The 20469-nt window shown below is 37.5% G+C and overlaps 1 protein-coding gene across 5 annotated transcripts in view; it reads right to left on the minus strand.

Moving 5' to 3' along the window:
* Nucleotides 1-320: 320 nt before the first annotated feature.
* LOC133650695 (RNA-binding motif, single-stranded-interacting protein 2-like) overlaps nucleotides 321-20469 on the minus strand; it is a 124299-nt gene continuing 104150 nt past the window's right edge. Inside the window, exons 5-14 of one of the 5 annotated variants that reach the window (XM_062048273.1) lie at nucleotides 19242-19399; nucleotides 19069-19148; nucleotides 18845-18954; nucleotides 18691-18734; nucleotides 17271-17364; nucleotides 17114-17206; nucleotides 16902-17012; nucleotides 16728-16808; nucleotides 12902-12988; nucleotides 321-10399 (exon numbers count right to left, since the gene is read on the minus strand). In XM_062048273.1, coding sequence (XP_061904257.1) covers nucleotides 12908-12988; nucleotides 16728-16808; nucleotides 16902-17012; nucleotides 17114-17206; nucleotides 17271-17364; nucleotides 18691-18734; nucleotides 18845-18954; nucleotides 19069-19148; nucleotides 19242-19399 — 852 coding nt within the window. In that variant the 3' untranslated portion in view covers nucleotides 321-10399; nucleotides 12902-12907. The remainder of the gene's footprint in view (nucleotides 10400-12901; nucleotides 12989-16727; nucleotides 16809-16901; nucleotides 17013-17113; nucleotides 17207-17270; nucleotides 17365-18690; nucleotides 18735-18844; nucleotides 18955-19068; nucleotides 19149-19241; nucleotides 19400-20469) is intronic. The other 4 variants (XM_062048264.1, XM_062048257.1, XM_062048249.1 and 1 more) reach the window with 4 other exon arrangements.

Consider the following 20469-nt stretch of genomic DNA (forward strand, 5'->3'; position numbering starts at 1 on the left):
AAACCTGCCAAGGAACATGTAACCAAATATTAACATTGCTGTATGTATACTTTTGACCCAGCAGATTTGGTCACATTTTCAGTAGACCCATAATAAATTCATAAAAGAACCAAACTTCATGAATGTTTTTTTGTGACCAACAAGTATGTGCTCCAATCACTCTATCACAAAAAAACAAGAGTTGTAGAAATTATTGGAAACTCAAGACAGCCATGACATTATGTTCTTTACAAGTGTATGTTAACTTTTGACCACGACTGTGTGTACTCTTTTTCCAACACTGTATGAAGTTGTTTGAAGGAAAATAATAATTTCATTCATCGGAACAAAGCTTTTTATTACAAAAAAGTACAATGGACATTTTCAAATTCAAAGAGAAAACCAAGACAGAAGAAAAAAAATCTTTACTTAATAAAAAAAAATTTTTTTAGAAACTCTGGCACAGGAAGACAACAGTAGCCGAGTGGCTTCGCAAAGTAAGCAAATATCAAAAAGCTCTTTCCTTTAACAAAACTGTACAAAATGAGTTCTTGTATAAATAAGAAAAGTGTTCACAAGCAGGAGTTGAGAGACGCCCCCCCGCTGCATTTTCAAAAAGGATTCAGTTCGCGTGGACAAATTTGTCATACTTTGTGGAAACTGCACCAGTGGGAGATGTTGCACTGCGTAGTACTGACAAAGAATCAATGATGAAAATGCTAACCGGGTGACGACCAAGCGCCTGCTGAGAACATCCTGTTTTAGCAGCAAAACATTTTGAATCTATGAAACAAGCCGTCAATCTTTTCCAAGGAGGCGTCCGATCAAGTCGCCGTAAGAACAAATAAGTGCATGGTGACAAACCGGCATGAGAAAATACTAATATTCCAAGAAACGTTCACTGTAACATTATCTTTGCTTATAATTTGGTTAAAAAACAAAACAAAAAGAAGAAATCATAAAATAAATAAACACTGCATTGTAACAAGTTGTCATTTCATAGTTCCAAAATCCTGTTTGTTGTTGTTGTGGTCGGGTCAAAGTGATGGCCGACACACACAAAATCATTTGTCTTAACAACTTCCACGACATGCTCCACATGGGCGCCATTGACTGGGATGACTTGGGAGATCCGGACAGTTTATGCAACGAGATAAAACTTCAAAACACACACACACACACAAAAAAAAAACAAAAACGAGCAATGTCAAAAGAAAGTGAAGGGAGAATAAAAATTAAAAAAAAGACTATGTACAAAATGTGTTCTCTCAAGTTGCACGGGGAGTTCCTCTGGGAAGTTGTCTAAGCCCATTAGAGTTTCCTTCTACGCTTCCTGTTTACTTTCCACGTGTCGAGAACGCCGGATGGATTCGGAGTCCGTTTGAGTCTTTCGCCAGTCAGTAAAAGGTTGAATGGAGGCAATCTCAAGAAGAAGAGACATTCATTGGAAGAAGCCATCTATGTCTAACTAGAAAGGTATCCTACCAAGTCAGACCTACACTGTTCCAATGTCCATTTCTCTGATGATGCAATTGTTGATGACTGAAGTGCTGATATCAACCAAACCTACCTCCCCCCCCCCCCTCCATATCCCACACCCCAGATTGTAAATAATGTAAATAATTCAATGTATATACTCTGATGATTATCTTGTGTGATGACTGTATTATGATGATAGTATATATCTGTATCATAAACACGTTGAAAAACTTATACCATTTTGTGGTCAATTGTATGGAATATGTACTGTACTGTGCAATCTACTAATAAAAGTTTCATTCAATCAATCCTCTCAGAAGGAGGATAGCAATGTCCCCACATTTCTCCCTTTAACAGTCTCATCTTGTTTTGCCAGCAGGATGCTTGTTGACAAACATGCCCACTCCACACTGGGGATAGACAGCACAGTACAGGCCTAAAGTTTGGACACACTTTCTCCTCATTCAATGTGTTTTCTTTATTTTCATGACTATTTACATTGTAGATTGTCACTGAAGGCATCAACACTATGAATGAACACATGTGGAGTTATGTACTTAACAAAAAATGTGAAATAACTGGAAACATGTTTTATATTCTACTTTCTTCAATACTACAATACTGTTCATTCCATGACTGTAAATAATGTAAAAACCAGAGTATAAAGAAGTCATACTGTTCCATTACCTTTGTTCATACTACTGTCACTACTCAACTGCCAAAGAACTGTAGACACCTTAGTAGTTGTTGCTTCCTATACTGTATATACTGTTATACTATTTGATATTGCACTGGTACTGTATTTGACTACTGTATTTCTACTTGTACTGATACCTCTACCATAACTACTGTGACTTATTGTCTTGTAATTAACGTACATCAGAGCTATTCAAATGTTTGTATTTTTGGTATTTAGTGTATTAGATTCTGCAACTAGTGTTTGGATCCCACTGTACGCAATATCTGAAGAGCATTTCACTGTGGTGTACTCTGCATGTGACGAATAAAAACTTGAAACTTGGAAATAGCCACCCTTTGCTTTGATTACTTTTTCGCACACTCTTGGCATTCTCTCGATGAGCTTCAAGAGGTAGTCACCTGAAATGGTTTTCACTTCACAGGTGTGCTTGACGCTCATCGAGAGAATGCCAAGAGTGTGCAAAGCAGTAATCAGAGCAAAGGGTGGCTATTTTGAAGAAACTACAATATAAAACATGTTTTCAGTTATTTCCCCTTTTTTTGTTAAGTGCATAACTCCACATGTGTTCATTCACAGTTTTGATGCCTTCACTGACAATCTACAATGTAAATAGTCATGAAAATAAAGAAAACTCTTTGAGTGTCCAAACTTTTTGGCCTCTTTTAATCGGTACAATACCCTTATCCATACCGGTATTTATCATAACTATATGTAATTTGTAGAAATAAAGATGTGAAAAAAAAACATTTTAATTAGCATTTCTATTAGCACAAATTAAACCATAGGACCTCCAACAAGATGAACTGTAACATCTCAGAGCAGGGAAGTATTTGATTAACACCTGTTTTTTTTAAAGTCTTAAACAAGTCAACAAGGTGAAATGCAGTCATGTCCTCTTCTTGTAAAGAGCACACAGATTCCTCCCTGTGCTTCTATTCATTACAATTACACTCAGCTGGAAATAATAATAAAGTGCAGAGAACATACATTTTCACATGATGCATCATATCAAGTATATATGATGTAAATCAATACAATGTAATGTGGGTATGCACTTTGTAACAATAGGAATTGTTATTAGTGTTTATGTTGCACACGGACGTATTTGAGAAGCCATACTGAGTGTAGACAGCTCCCGATGTGCAGTATGTGTGTGTGTAGTGTGTGTTATACACATAAAATGACTCAGTAAAAAAATGTGATGCTCCATCGTCCAGTTTGTAGTCAGAACTGAGTGAAACACATTTAACAAGGTGTGTTGATTGACACGCACACGTGGTGCAATGGAGTGACGTCTGATGGCAACCAGAGACCTGTCAGTCACAGCGGATGCTACATTGCTTTAAAGCAGGGGTGTCAAACGTACGAACAGGTTTAACCGGCCCGCGGGATGAGTTTGCTAAGTATAAAAATGAGCCGAAATTCTTAGAGTGAAAGAAACTGCTGTTCTAAATGTGTCCACTAGATGTCACAATAGCAATTCTTTGTATCTTTGTAGATGATGCTACATATGTACAAAAAATAAACCACAGGATGTTAGTGCACCAGTCGAGGAAAATGATCAAACTACATGAATAACATCCTGTAATCTGATTTTGATACTTTTTTTTATCTTGATAGATTGAAAATGAACACCAATGAGTTGACTGATGAATATTATCACATAATTTATCCAGAAAATATAAATAACGACAAATAAAGATAGAATACTATTAACCGCAACATGTAAGCGTAAAAAAACCCCAACAACATTATGATTTGTACATTTTCAGAATGTGCTTGTTCTATTTTTAAACAAAGAAAACAATCTGAAGTTGTCTTTATTTCTAAGTTATCGTGCCGTGATTTTACCAGTCCGGCCCACTTGGGAGTAGATTCTTCTCCATGTGGCCCCCCATCTAAAATGAGTTTGACACCCCTGCTTTAAATCAACTTCATGTATTATTATATGAGCTCAATTTTTAACTTTTTTGAGTAGATTAAAATTGGCCTGTGCATTAATGCAACGCTAGGAGGACGGCTAACAAAACGCGGTCGTGAGTAAAGTGCGTTCCCTTCAAACAGACTTTGAGGAGGAAACATTGTGGTTACAAACTTGTGTGGTGTTGCTTCCTTATTTGTCATTATTCAAAGCAGATTTTAATGTGTAGCAGCGCCAGCTGAACTGAACGTGACAGCGTGTCATAATTAGTTATGCGTGTCAGTCAGCTGGATAAAAAAATACCGATAGCAGTATTGTTAGTCCAGAATCTTCACGGTCCTCATTGACACGACCAAATAAGGAACTACCGGTACTCGGTACACATCTTGATGAAAGGTAAAACATTTTCCAAAAAACTAAAAGACTCAAGTTGCCTCAATTCAACCTTTGCTGATTTCCGTGACGTGGATGACTGAGAATCCGCATTATTTTCATCTTGCACTGCAGAAAATAACATCCAGCGCGCGTCACACGAGAGCAGCTTTGGTTGCACAAATGAAGGACGCAGCGCACGGCAGAGTGCGACGAGAACAGGAAGAGAAGCGTAGCGACGGACGGGCTGACAGTCCTGACAATCCTGCAGGACACAACAACACTGGCATGAAACCTTCCTTGCACGGTCACATGCTGAAAGACACTTTCCCACTGCACACTGAGGATGTTTGTTATGTACACAGAAGCCATATCATGTCCTCCTGAGAACCAGCGTCCACTGTAGTGGACATTTGTTTTTCGTCTATTTCTCTTGTCAGAGTAAACATTTTGGATAAACTCTTATTGTGCAAAACACACTGCAGAGGACGTTCATGTTTTGTTTTTTTTTAGGAAGAAAAGACTGCTGCTCAGTCACAGCTCAGGACTATTTAGAAAAATAGCGGGTCAAAATCTCGCTTAAATTAGTTTTAAAATGTTTTTTGTTTTCTTTTTAAAGTTAAATTTTTAAAAAATACAAATACACCCAATCAGAGCCGGACTCTAATGTCCATACATCATACATGTATGATATATATTTTTCTCCCACTATATTGATAACAAAATATCTAGTTAGTATATAGTTACTATGCAATTTTCACTCTTCGACACAACAGACTTTTAATTTGCTGCCCTCAATCTCCTTTTAAATAAAACACGTAATACATCAGGGAACATTTTTTTTTACCCAATGATACGACACAAGTCAATTGTCAATTCCCACCCTGAGAGTCCAATTTGATTCAGCGGCCATTTCTCTTGCTGCCCTCAATCTCCTTTTGAATAAATTGTGTAATGTATTAATCAAAAAACATATTTGTCAATATTAGAACACAGGTTATTATGCAATCCCCACTCTGCCTGTCCACTTTGTTACCTTTCCCTTCCTGCCCTCAACCTCCTTTTGAATAAAATATGTAATATATCAGCAATAAATTATATTTACCACTAATACCATACAAGTAACAACGTCATTCCCACGATCCGCCCTTTCCCTTCCTGCCCTCAACCTCCTCAATCTCCTTTGAATAAAACATGTCATACATCAATGAAAAGACATCTTAACCAATGATACAAGACAAGCTAAGATGCAATTCCCAACATGAGTGTCCACTTTGATGTAGCGGCCATTTCTCTTGCTGCCCTCAGTCTCTTTTTGAATAAAATGTGTCACAACTCTGACAAATGATCTTAGCCAATGATACAAGTTCCTATGCAATTCCCACCCTTAGCGTTCACATTGATGCAGACAGTAGCCCGTGCTCTTGCTGCCCTCAACCTCCCTTTGAATAAAATGCGTACTATATCGATGAGAAATTACTCCCACCCTTCATGTCAATTTTGATGCAGTGACCCTTTCTCTTCTGAATAAAACGTGTAATATATCAATGAGAAAATATATTAGCCAGTAATTCAATACAAATAACAACTTGATTCCTGCCCTTAGTGTCTACCTTGTTAGAGAGTGGCCCTTTGTCTTGCTGCCCTCAATATCCTATAGAACAATTCCTGAAAAAACATCTTAGCCAATAATACAACAGAAGTTATAAAGCAATAACCACCCTGAGTGTCCACTTTTATGTAGCAGCCTTTTCTTTTGCTGCCCTCAGTCTCCTTTTGAATAAAGCAAGTAATTTATCAAAGAGGAAAACATGTCAGCCAATGATACAAGTTACTATTGAATTACCACCCTCGCTCTCTTTGTTGCCCTCAATCTCCGTCTGAATAAAATTATGTATTTGCAAATGATACAGCACAAGTTACAATGCGATCCCCACCCTTAGTGTCCACAGTGGCCCTTTCAGTTGTTGCCCTCATCTCTTTTTGAATGAAACATGTAACACGTGAATGAAAAAACATCTTTGCCAATGGTACAATGCAAGTTAGTCTGTGATCCCCACCCCAAGTGTGCACTTTCTCTTGCTGCCCACGGTCTCTTTTCCATAAAACAAGTCGATGTTTTAATTAAAAACATACTTGCTTATTATACAGGTTTTGCAGCAATTTACTTAATACAGAGGCCCTTTCTCTTGCTGCCCTCACTCTCCTTTTGAATTAAACACATACTATGCCAATGATACAATACAAGTTACTATTATTATCATGCGAGTCCCATCCTCTCTTTGCCCTCAATTTCCTCTTGAATAAAAACGTGTCTCCTTCATTAGTTGTCAGTGATATGTTAAATTTTTAAAAGATTCCTGTGGTCTTATTTTGAAGGGGCAAACCTATAATGCAAGTGCAGTGTGCAATGGACAAGCGTCACAAATATCCTCTCTTGTCAGCCATCTTTGTGAAGCCCGCGTGAACTTTAGCGACAACACCTGTGCAGCATCAGTATGAATGTTGCGCATCAGCACTAAACGAGTTTGGTTCAGCTTTCCAAAGGGCTTTTGTTTTTTTTTCCCTCTTTTTTTTTTTGTTTTGTTTTTCTTTTTATACAAAAAGGCTCAACGGCACGACAACATCGATACAAAAAGAGACGCGAGGTTTGGAACGGAGATTGGTGCGAATCAAAACAAGAGAAAAGCCTACAAACTAGCATCTACAGCTATTTCTCCACAGCTTCTACGTCATCTACTTCAAAGGCAATCCAAAAATAAAGAAAGGTAGCTTAAAAAAAAAAGGCTTTCAAGTGACAGCAAAAAAGGAAAAACTTTTTACAAAAAAGAAAAAATCTATGACTTAAACTCAGGTGACAACAACAGCATTGAGAAAGACTTCCAGCGACTCCAAAAAGAACGTTTAAGTCTTCCATGTGACTTCCCTCATGTCTTTGCTAGCTTCATATGCTGAGTGGCTGTGTCTCAATTGGCACACTCCTGTACTTACACTTTTGAGTGCACGCTGAGAAGTACGGAACAATGCAGTGCACTTGATGTTGCGCACTAAACGGTCATAATGTTCAGAGTGCAGTGCCGGACACCATCTATTCTATTTTGTCCAGAATTGGGGGAAAAACATGGCGATACGAATGTTGACAATAATGCTGCATCAAGTGGTTGCAATTCACCTTTAAATAGGAAATAAGATGAGGAAACGGATAAATATTCTGATTGTCATACCCGGTAAGTGCTTAACGACTGTATTGGATTTGGGACCAAACTACATTGTCAAGATTCACGCACTCAGGACCTAAGTATACTTACTGAAGTGTACTGGTGAAAGTGATCCATCTGAGACACAGCCAATGCATTCATTTTATTGATCCAGGTCGATCGAAATGATACCAGAAAAGTTGCTTCAACAAAACCGCCTAAAACCACTTCTCAACATGGCGACTGGGAGCGTGAAAAGTGTCCGTTTGATTTACGTCACATTGACACCCGTCATTCTCCTGTCGTCCAATCGTAACAATAAAAATAATATCAATAGACCCTTTTCACCTTTCATCTCTTTCGCTACTCGTTTTTGCTCATGTTTATTTTATTTACATAGCGCCAATTCCCCCCCCCCAAAAAAAGTTAGCTCAAGGCAATGGAACAACACACCTTACACTCTACGTTAAAGAGAACGGACGCAAACATTGTGGCGACGAAGGAAAACCACTAATAGATAATAGAATAGTGGAATGAGTCTGTGTGTATGTAAATAAACAAAAATCTCAGTTTTATGTGATTACCGTAAATTCCAGACTATAACTTGCTACTGTTTTCCTACAGTTTGACGGTGCGGTTAATTTATGTATTTTCTTCGCTGACGGCCATAATAAAAATTGTTAAAAAACAAAAAAGGAAATACATTGAAAAGTTGTTTTATTGTTTGTGCTATAGCGCTATCAGACGCTGCAGTGTCCTTCCATTTAGTGCCTTCAACCGGAAGTGGCGTGCCATTCAGAATTCAAGCCGTTCATAGCGTTTCTACTCATATGGATTCTTCATTCATAACTCCAAGCAATGTTTATAAGTTTTACAATATAACTAAAACGGTTTATACTTACTAAACCGTCCCATGTGTGATGTCCGTAGGAGTGTTTTCATGCATATTTGTACGTGCTATCGTAATGTAATGACGCTAGCGTCGTAGGCATTAGCTAATATGCTAACACATTCATGAGTGTCTGTGTTGGTATTAATAACTTACGACGACATTCTTTTTGTATAGTTTCACAAATTCCTCAGTAAATTCACCAAGATGTCACTGTGGATTTATCGAGTCTGTTTAGCTGATTGGAGAGCTAGCTTCCGCAGCTAGTGGGTCCACGACAATGACTTCTGTTTTGTTTGATCAGCCGTTTAACTGCAGTGTTGAAGGCACCATATGGAAACAATTAAGGTATGTAAATAAACATTTCCAGAATATTTCTGTTTAAATACCTAATTTTGCAACGTATATATCTGCGGCTTATAGTCCGGTGCGGCTAATACATGGTAAAAAAAAAAAAAAACTCTCCAAAATTTAGTGGGTGCTATACAGTCCGGAAAATACGGTATATCTTCCTGAAGAAAACTTTAATTCGCCAAACTAACTTTGCTCTAAAACCTTAAAGACATCATATGAGTACTTCACCCACATGTGGCGTGACTACAACTTTCCTCAACTATTTAGCTTGTTAGCCTCCTTCGCCACGAGCAATCGATGGTCATTAATCAAATCAAAACTTTATTGATAAAGCGCTTTTTATACATTAGGGAGAAAATGGGAGTGTATTGCTGCTTGAACTAATGAATGATTTACAACAGTCACTTTTATTGCAAATGTTGATCTGAAATCAGAGAAGGAATTATTAATGCATTAAACTGCTGCATTGCGGCCATCTTTGTGTCTAAATATTAACTGCATTGTGAATAATAAAACCATTATTAATGGCATTTCCTATAAGCTAACTTTTAGGAAATGCAGGCAGAGTATAAAAAGAGTGTGAAAAGGGTCTATTTTACACGTCCCAAATATCAGCTTATTACTGTGTGGCTTCTTTATCATCTTAACAGACTCCACTGTTAAATAACTTCTTTTTTAATTATAAATGTATGTGTTAATGGTCTAAAAACTCCGGAAAAATAAGTCAAATATAAATAGAAATAATTGATTGTCTTTTGTTCACTTAATTCACAATTGGAAAAAAAAACATAAATAAATGTTTCTATCATGTGTGCATGAATAGAAATATCTGCAGCAGTTAAGAGGAAGAAGTAGCTTTAAACGGCGCGGTTGACTTGACAAGTCCAGCAAGTGTTTTTCTTTTCATTTTTTCCCTAACCTGTACAAAGTATTGTCCCACTGCTGCAAATAGAATGTCAAACAACAGACATCAGGAAAGTAAAAACATTTGCATATTTCACAGACACACAAACAAACAACTAAAAGACACATTGTGTTTCAACTCTTTCAACTTGAGTCACTCTGAAACATCCAGAATGCAATTTTCATTAAAAAATAAGGATTTGTTATATAACGTGCATAAAAATAACGCTCTGGTCTTTTCCTCCTTAGTAATTTGATTTTTTTTTTTTTTTTTACATATATGTTTTGTTGTGTTCCTTGGTTTGAGTTATCAAAATAGATGAGATCTTCTCTGGGGAAGATTACCTCCTTTGGTAGTTTGGTAACAGAACAATCCAATGACGTAAGTGTTGTCCTGGTTCTTTACAACTGAAACACACACGCACGCACACACTTTCTCTCACACACGCATACGTTCCTTTTGTCATCCATGTTCAAGTCCGGCTGCTTGGTGACGGTACGAAGCAAGGTTTTCTTTTAGCTGAACCCTGACTGGTTGGATTCATCACATGGCCTCAGCCCCGCTCCCATGGAGCTGGAAGACATCACCCAGAATTGTGGCATGACTGCAAGAGTTACGAGTGAATAGGATGTAATTGTTGTTGTTCACACGCACACTGATATTTTCAAAAATGCAATATTTCCCACACTGGTGTTAAAATAATTTTTTGGGAAAAAAACTGTCAGTTCTACTTTCAATAGCGGCTCAGGCCATTTGAACACCCCAGATTGAGTGAGCAACCACAACCTTTCTAGCTGTTAAATGTACTTTTTTGCTTCCTGTGTAGCAGCGCTGCTTTTATGTGTTGTGTTAGACTTTTATCATGTCCGACTGTGTACAGACAGTAATATGATGAGAAGGCATGCAGCAGGTGACTATTGTTTACAAGAACAAAAAAAACTACATTTGCATGTGGATGAAATGCAAAAACGCATATTTTGTTGTGCTTTTAAAAAAAAAATATATATATATATGTATATATACATATATATATATACACTACCGTTCAAAAGTTTGGAGTCACATTGAAATGTCCTTATTTTTGAAGGAAAAGCACTGTACTTTTCAATGAAGATAACTTTAAACTAGTCTTAACTTTAAAGAAATACACTCTATACATTGCTAATGTGGTAAATGACTATTCTAGCTGCAAATGTCTGGTTTTTGGTGCAATATCTACATAGGTGTATAGAGGCCCATTTCCAGCAACTATCAGTCCAGTGTTCTAATGGTACAATGTGTTTGCTCATTGGCTCAGAAGGCTAATTGATGATTAGAAAACCCTTGTGCAATCATGTTCACACATCTGAAAACAGTTTAGCTCATTACAGAAGCTACAAAACTGACCTTCCTTTGAGCAGATTGAGTTTCTGGAGCATTACATTTGTGGGGTCAATTAAACGCTCAAAATGGCCAGAAAAAGAGAACTTTCATCTGAAACTCGAGAGTCTATTCTTGTTCTTAGAAATGAAGGCTATACCACAAAATTGTTTGGGTGACCCCAAACTTTTGAACGGTAGTATATATATATATATATATATATATATATATATATATATATATATATATATATACATCTGTGGTTACCGGTGTAATTCATTAAAGTATATACAGTATTAGTGAAACCCAGTGAAAGATCATCAAGTGTGCTGTAGGAAATGATTTAATTTCACGTAATTGGCGGAACAATTATTAATTGACAACAAATAGTGTAAAAACAGAGTGAGTAGAACAATTATATGATCCGATATGTAATTAACCTGAGCATCCATCTGCTGCAATTCACAACATACATTTTTCTGATATTTTACTTTTTTATATTCATCTGATATTTTTCCTAAAGTAAAGTACAATGGCACTTCAACTTAAGAGTGCCCCAATTTAAGAGTGTTTTGAGATAAGAGCTGTCTCTCGGCTAGTTGTTATGCTGTAGAGGTGTCATATTACGATTTTTTTCTACATTTAAAACACTTCCTTGTAGTCTACATAACATATAAAGGTAATTCTTTGGTCAACATGTTGCATGGATTATGTTTTACAGACTGTTTTTAAGTCTCTCCAGGATGCACCGTTTTGTGGGCGGCCTTATATGGCTCCACTTCGACAGCGTCTTCTACCCGTCAGTCATGTTGTAGTTGTAGTGCTTCCATATGGAGTCTACTGGCAGATATAAATTCGAACTATACGCTACTTTGTATTACAAAAGGCAAACGTGGAGGAAGTCTGCCCCACAACAAGAGGGTAGCAAAAAAGAAAAATCCTATTGACTACAGTGTAAACTACAATGGCGGACTCGCACTAAGCTCTCTGGGTAAAACGTTACCATATATGGATATGTTCACTGAGGAGATAGGGCAGAAAATGTTACAAATTGGATATATTCCAAACGTCTCGTTTGTGGGACGGATGAAAGAAAGCAAGATTGTTTTACAAATATATCTGCAATGTCTCCATGGTTTGATTTAACATTTTTGGGACTTATGGGGATCCAAGTACACATAAGCAAGTACCATCAGGATAGAAAAGTTGGTTTTGCATAATAAGTCCACTTTAAGTTGCAAGCAAAATTTGAATTTAGCATCCCAAAGCTGCCCAAAATAACTGGCCTCGCCAGCATTATATGTAATTTTGTCATGCTCTTATGTTTATTGAGAATAAAGTGTTCTATTATATAGCTGAAGAACAGCATAACTTAAGGTTTACTGTAGTTGTTTGTAGAACATTCTTTTGTATTATTTTTGACGTTTTATACAGTAACTGTTATCTCAAAGTTGTGTTTTTCTTTCTACAAGGCATGTTACATGTTAAAATTGTGCTGTTATTGAGAGGCAAGCACCAATTAAATCAATTTCAATGGGAGACGTTGATTTGAGATACAAGTGTTTTGAGTCAAGAACATGTCACAGAACCAACTGAGCTCATAAATTGAGGTACGACTGTATGTGCGTTGTGCGTTACCATATATACTTATTTTTACTGCACCGTTTCTAACTTTTTTTGGCCACTTTGGAGCAGCAGATCAAGTCGTTATCATGTTTCCATCATCTATCATGCCGACATACCTTACCGTCACTTAGTGTGTTGGTACGAGTAGTTGGTGTGTTCTGCGGGGGTTTCCATGGCAACCTGTTGCTGTTGACCACCGTTCTCCTGACAAAAGGACATAATAAGAAAATAATTCTCTACTTGTAATGTCACAATATTTATTCACAGTCATCTGAATCTGTGGGACAGAGTGTCTTCTCAATCAGAAATGCTCATTGACTGTGTTGCACATCCTGCAGGCTGCCACCAGCAAGCAAACCATGAATTAGATCAGAGACAACACCCCGCGGGCACGTACTGCTGCTTGCAAAGTGCTTTGCCAGGATACTTTGAACTCTGTGTATGCGCTTCATTTAAATGTTTTCCTTTATAAAATGTTCTATTACAATCTTTTAAGAAATACACATATCTTAATAAATGTGTTGAAAGTTGTTAAGAGGGTAGAAACTCAGTCACAATACAGAAATGTAATGTGCTACGTGACTACAATTTACATTTTAGTTCCCCATGAAACCAGTTTTCATTTTTTTATAGCTGATATTAAGTTGTTGTTCTTTACTTTACAAACTAGTTGGGACTGACTCAAGAGCGCCTCTGCTGGTTACAATTGGGTTTGCGCGATATAAATGATATAAATTTGGGCAACGACAGAGCTTTTAATCCCATCGTTACATGATGACAATGCATGTTGATATCACATTCTAGCTGTGTCCCGCAAATTTTACAGCGACAAGAGAACAAACGTGTCCTCAACGCAATGTAGCCTCGTCCCTAGGAGGCTGTACACTATACACCGTAGGAGGATATGCTAACTGCTAAGCTAGAGCCCTTAAATTTAAATAGAGGTGGGCGGAAAGATACAAAGTAACAATACCAGGTACAATACCAGCAGTATATGGTTGATACTGCAGTGATTAGATCAATATTTTCTATTATCACTAAATCTTTTGTCACTTTTGTTATTGCTTACCAACTCAGAAAATAAGTCCCTAAACACAGGAGGGCTTTAATGGTAAAAACCAAAAGATTAAAATCAGAGCCAATAGTAGGAAATCATTTTTATATTTAATTGATATTATTACACCGACATCCTATGTTTTTGTCTGATTATAATTATGATTAAAAATGTACAGGTAATCATTTAAGGATCTTGACAATTTGAAGAATCAGCATCAGCATAGGTATAATAAAATAATGCCCCTGTAACTACTTGGTATTGGACCGATACTTAATTTGTAGAATCACCCCAAACTCATGTAAAGTATCCAAACAACAGAAGCAAAAGAGCTAATTACATTTTAACAAAAGTGTAGATAGAACCATGGTACAACAGAAAGTAACCAGAATAATAGTTTTGACAAAATAATACAACCGGAAATGACATAATATGTTACCCCATATGTCAGCAACCAAAATTAGCAGTCTTTGTAACCCATTATAAAATGATTGTATTATCATTTACAGTATATGTATATACAGTATATACACTACCGTTCAAAAGTTTGGGGTCACCCAAAGAATTTTGTGGAATAGCCTTCATTTCTAAGAACAAGAATAGACTGTCGAGTTTCAGATGAATGTTCTCTTTTTCTGGCCATTTTGAGCGTTTAATTGACCCCACAAATGTGATGCTCCAGAAACTCAATCTGCTCAAAGGAAGGTCAGTTTTGTAGCTTCTGTAACGAGCTAAACTGTTTTCAGATGTGTGAACATGATTGGACAAGGGTTTTCTAATCATCAATTAGCCTTCTGAGCCAATGAGCAAACACATTGTACCATTAGAACACTGGAGTGATAGTTGCTGAAAATGGGCCTCTATACACCTATGTAGATATTGCACCAAAAACCAGACATTTGCAGCTAGAATAGTCATTTACTACATTAGCAATGTATAGAGTGTATTTCTTTAAAGTTAAGACTAGTTTAAAGTTATCTTCATTGAAAAGTACAGTGCTTTTCCTTAAAAAATAAGGACATTTCAATGTGACCCCAAACTTTTGAACGGTAGTGTATATACCAAATAATATATTGTGATATACAGTATATACATACAGTATATATATATATATATATATATATATATATATATATATATATATATACATACAAACCCCGTTTCCATATGAGTTGGGAAATTGTGTTAGATGTAAATATAAACGGAATACAACGATTTGCAAATCATTTTCAACCCATATTCAGTTGAATATGCTACAAAGACAACATATTTGATGTTCAAACTGATAAAAAAAATTGTTTTTGCAAATAATCATTAACTTTAGAATTTGATGCCAGCAACACGTGACAAAGAAGTTGGGAAAGGTGGCAATAAATACTGATAAAGTTGAGGAATGCTCATCAAACACTTATTTGGAACATCCCACAGGTGAACAGGCAAATTGGGAACAGGTGGGTGCCATGATTGGGTATAAAAGTAGATTCCATGAAATGCTCAGTCATTCACAAACAAGGATGGGGCGAGGGTCACTACTTTGTCAACAAATGCATGAGCAAATTGTTGAACAGTTTAAGAAAAACCTTTCTCAACCAGCTATTGCAAGGAATTTAGGGATTTCACCCTCTACGGTCCGTAATATCATCAAAGGGTTCAGAGAATCTGGAGAAATCACTGCACGTAAGCAGATAAGCCCGTGACCTTCGATCCCTCAGGCTGTACTGCATCAACAAGCGACATCAGTGTGTAAAGGATATCACCACATGGGCTCAGGAACACTTCAGAAACCCACTGTCAGTAACTACAGTTGGTCGCTACATCTGTAAGTGCAAGTTAAAACTCTCCTATGCAAGGCGAAAACCGTTTATAAACAACACCCAGAAACGCCGTCGGCTTCGCTGGGCCTGAGCTCATCTAAGATGGACTGATACAAAGTGGAAAAGTGTTCTGTGGTCTGACGAGTCCACATTTCAAATTGTTTTTGGAAACTGTGGACGTCGTATCCTCCGGACCAAAGAGGAAAAGAACCATCCGGATTGTTATAGGCGCAAAGTTGAAAAGCCAGCATCTGTGATGGTATGGGGGTGTATTAGTGCCCAAGACATGGTTAACTTACACATCTGTGAAGGTGCCATTAATGCTGAAAGGTACATACAGATTTTGGAGCAACATATGTTGCCATCCAAGCAACGTTACCATGACGCCCCTGCTTATTTCAGCAAGACAATGCCAAGCCACGTGTTACATCAACATGGCTTCATAGTAAAAGAGTGCGGGTACTAGACTGGCCTGCCTGTAGTCCAAACCTGTCTCCCATTGAAAATGTGTGGCGCATTATGAAGCCTAAAATACCACAATGTGTCTCCTCAGTTCTCAAACGTTTACTGACTGTTGTTAAAAGGAAAGGCCATGTAACACAGTGGTGAACATGCCCTTTCCCCAACTACTTTGGCACGTGTTGCAGCTATGAAATTCTAAGTTAATTATTATCTGCAAAAAAAAAAAAAAAGTTTATGAGTTTGAACATCAAATATCTTGTATTTGTAGTGCATTCAATTGAATATGGGTTGAAAAGGATTTGCAAATCATTGTATTCCGTTTATATTAACATCTAACACAATTTCCCAACTCATATGGAAACGGGGTTTGTATATACATATATATATATCTATATATAGATATATATATATAGATATATATATATCGTTATGGCAGGAGGCTGCAATTTTTATCGTGATATAGATTTTAGGTCTAATCGCCCACCTTTAGTTGCAAATAAGTAGCGTACCTCAATTTGCCTCAGTTTATTGTAAAACATCAAATTGATAACGATAATTATGCCAATTCTTAACTTTTTGATGTAAATGAATGTAGACGAGAATGACAAATTGCACACCTCTACTTGGACACTGGAGGGAGGCACTGGGGTGTACTGGGGGATGTATGTCCCCTGCATAGTTGTGTTGGCCGGAATATACTGTGGGAAAGAGGAAAGGAGTACACAACTTCGTGTTACTACTTATCAGTACAATGTGCAGCGTTATAAAAGCCATCTTTTGCGTGCACTGACTGTGCCCGTGCTGCCCAGGGACAGGTGGCTTAGCTGCTGGGCGAGAGGTCCCATCATGGACGTGGGCTGGATGGACATGGCGTGATCCATTGTTGGAGTAAGAACTGCACCCTGCGGATACATTAAAACAGAACCTGAGCCGTGGTGACGCTTAACAGAACCCACACAAGCCCACATGAATGAACATTGGCAGGTAAAGGACAGCTACTCACAGCTGGCTGCATGAGGTATGACTGATGGTGCATCCAGGACGGGCTGTGTACCTTTACGTCACACAGTGTATTACACATTAGTGCAATATATCTCTGAGTAGTATAGTGTGCATTTTAGTTATCAGAATCATTTTGTCCATTTAGTAAAATACATCACCTGGTAGGACGAGACAGGAGAATGCATGTAAGGGGACAAAGACGTCTGGGCGATCATTCTGTTTGGAGCCAGACTGTACGGCGAGGAGTAGAAGCTGCCAAATATACGGAATCAAACAAATCAATGCCATTTATATAAGTCAGGGGACTCCAAAGTGCAGCTTGTTTCTTTTATCTTGGCACATTACACAAATATAAGGACGAAAATACAGCAAAAAAGATTAAAAAAAAGCTAAGAAAAAGTTTAAAGTTGATACTATTAACACATGGCGGTTTTAGATATGGTGGTATTCTCTATTGGGCGTCACACATATGAGGGGGGGAAATTGCTTCAAATTATTAATTTGAATCAACTACACAAAGTATATTAAAAAACATAAAAAATGAAAAAACAGCAAAAGGTAAAAAAAAAAAGAAAAAAAAAAGGTCATACTAATACTACTACACCAATAGCACAAAAATGGGATGCAGGCGTTTCTATATAACTTCTTAGCATATGTTGGATTAGCCTTTTTAGATCTTATCCAGAAGCCTTGGTGTCCTTTATTCACATATTATGTACAGTAATAAGTCTTATGCATCTGTACCAAACACATTTAAAATGTATATTTATTTCAATATTACAGAATATAACAATGTATATATTACTGACGATCGGGGTACCATATTTAATTCGTAATTTTCTTAAATGTATTTATTATCTATTATATATACATAAACACAGCCAAAAAAGTCCTGGTCTGAGATCTGACAATCGATATATTTATTATCTAAAATGTGTTTTTGACGGATTGACAATTGTATAAACAATAAATATATGTATTATTTACTATAATTAGCACATACTTTATTATTGAATATTGCTCAAATTCTGGTATCGTGATAACCCTATTACTCAATCCAAATATTTTTTTAAAAACCTATTTTCCTTTATTTTATTTAAAATATATGCAATATTTATTGTTTGTAAAGTGAAGTGAAATATATTTATATAGCGCTTTTTCTCTAGTGACTCAAAGCGCTTTACATAGTGAAACCCAATATCTAAGTTACATTTAAACCAGTGTGGGTGGCACTGGGAGCAGGTGGGTAAAGTGTCTTGCCCAAGGACACAACGGCAGTGACTATGATGGCGGGAGCGGGGATCGAACCTGGAACCCTCAAGTTGCTGGCACGGCCACTCTACCAACCGAGCTATATGTTTCATTTTCATTGTTTTTTTAATTATTTTATGTATGTAGCCTCACCTATTTCTTTAAGTATCCTTTAATATTGTCAATGTATTAAGAACTAAAACCATGCTAAAACTTAACCCGACCTCATCATAACAGGACTATCCAGGAGAGGGCAGCCTTCAACCAGAGTTACTACTACTACTTTCTATTCCCTGTGCTGGGACTGTTTTCATGCATACCACTCACCCATTTTGTAAGGCTGTGGGGTCATACGCAAGCGTCATTCCTCCCTGAAAAAACAATACAGGATTCATAACCAGTGAGGTCATGCAAACAGCGCCGCATTCAGCTCACAAACGCACAAGCTTTCTAGTTAAGGCGGGGGAAGGGAGTTACTTACAGTCTCTCCGTCTCTCGCCCAGGGCCTTCCGTTGGGGAGGTACTTCCCTTGGTTCTGCCTCTTTTTCTGACCTCCGTCTGCAAACTTACATAATAAGGGCTCTGTGGGCACTGGGAAAGCAGAAGATCAAATAGGAAAAGAGAATTTAGCGATCACAGTGATCCAAAGTAAATGTGAATGACAATACCGAGGTCCTGTAATACAAGAACAAACATTCCACACACCTGGCACTCCCGGTGGAGTCTTGATGAATTTGCCATTGAAATGCTGAATTATGGCCTCGCACTTCTCTGTAGACTCCATCCTGGAATGAAGAAAACTTTGGCTTATGCTCTGCTTCAACTGAAACACATTGGCTAAGAGCAAATTTCGGCTTTAGAGGGTTTTTTCCTCCTACCTGGCAAATCCCACGCCGCGGCTGGTCCCATTGGCATCTCGCAGAATGCGTGTAGAAATGACCTGGCCGAAGGACTTTAGCATGCTTTCCAGTTCCTGCTCGTCCATGGACACTGGCAGGTTGGAGATGTACAGGTTGGTGGGGTCCTGTTCTTGTTGCTGTGCAGGAATGGGGGTTTAAAAGAATCACATTGAGTTCAAATGCTTCATAAGTGTCCTAAAAATCCACTCTAAAACTCCATTCCAAGCGTTGACTGTCAACAAAAGTGATGTGCGCTCATTTGTTTAATCATATGTTAGCAGGCTACTTCCTGGTTTATAGATAATAACGCAAACATGACAATACCACTAAAACATTAATTTATTATATAAAAGTGAAAAAATGTGGACAACTGTTGTTGGGTTTGTACTGTTTTCTGTTGAGTAAGCAGTCTACTCTCTGGTTTGTGAAGAATATGCGAGATTATATGAAAAACTAACAGGAGTATAAAATTCGCATTCGAGAATGGAAGTGACTCAAACCACAAATGAAAATAAATATCTATTTCAACAATTTCATCCAGATTTTCCCAAATGTAATGAGCCATTCTTTCACCAGGTGTTGAGAAAATTGGTTTAGTAGTTTTGTTAGCTACCGTATTTTTCGGACTATAAGTCGCACCGGCCGAAAATGCATAATAAAGAAGGAAAAAGACATATATAAGTCGCACTGGAGTATAAGTCGCATTTTTTGGGGAAATGTAATTGATATCATAAAACCCAACACCAAGAATAGACATTTGAAAGGCAATTTAAAATAAATAAAGAGTAGTGAACAACAGGCTGAATAAGTGTACGTTATATGAGGCATAAATAACCAACTGAGAACGTGCCTGGTATGTTAACGTAACATATTATGGTAAGAGTCATTCAAATAACTATAACATATAGAATTTTACGTTTACCAAACAATCTGTCACTCCTAATCGCAAAATCCGATGAAATCTTATATGTCTAGTCCAGGGGTCGGCAACCCGCGGCTCCGGAGCCGCATGCGGCTCTTTGACCATTCTGATGCGGCTCAACTGCATACTTGCCAACCTTCCCGATTTACCCGGGAGACTTCCGGATTTTAGTGCCTCTCCCTGTAATCTCCTGTATGCTCCAATTTTCACCCTCTCAACTATAATAATAGGATGCTGTGTTGACACAGCATTTAGCGCCCTCTATAGCCAACAGTATCAACGTGC

This window comes from Entelurus aequoreus, linkage group LG01 (genome assembly GCF_033978785.1).
Source record: "Entelurus aequoreus isolate RoL-2023_Sb linkage group LG01, RoL_Eaeq_v1.1, whole genome shotgun sequence".
Classification (NCBI taxonomy): domain Eukaryota; kingdom Metazoa; phylum Chordata; class Actinopteri; order Syngnathiformes; family Syngnathidae; genus Entelurus; species Entelurus aequoreus.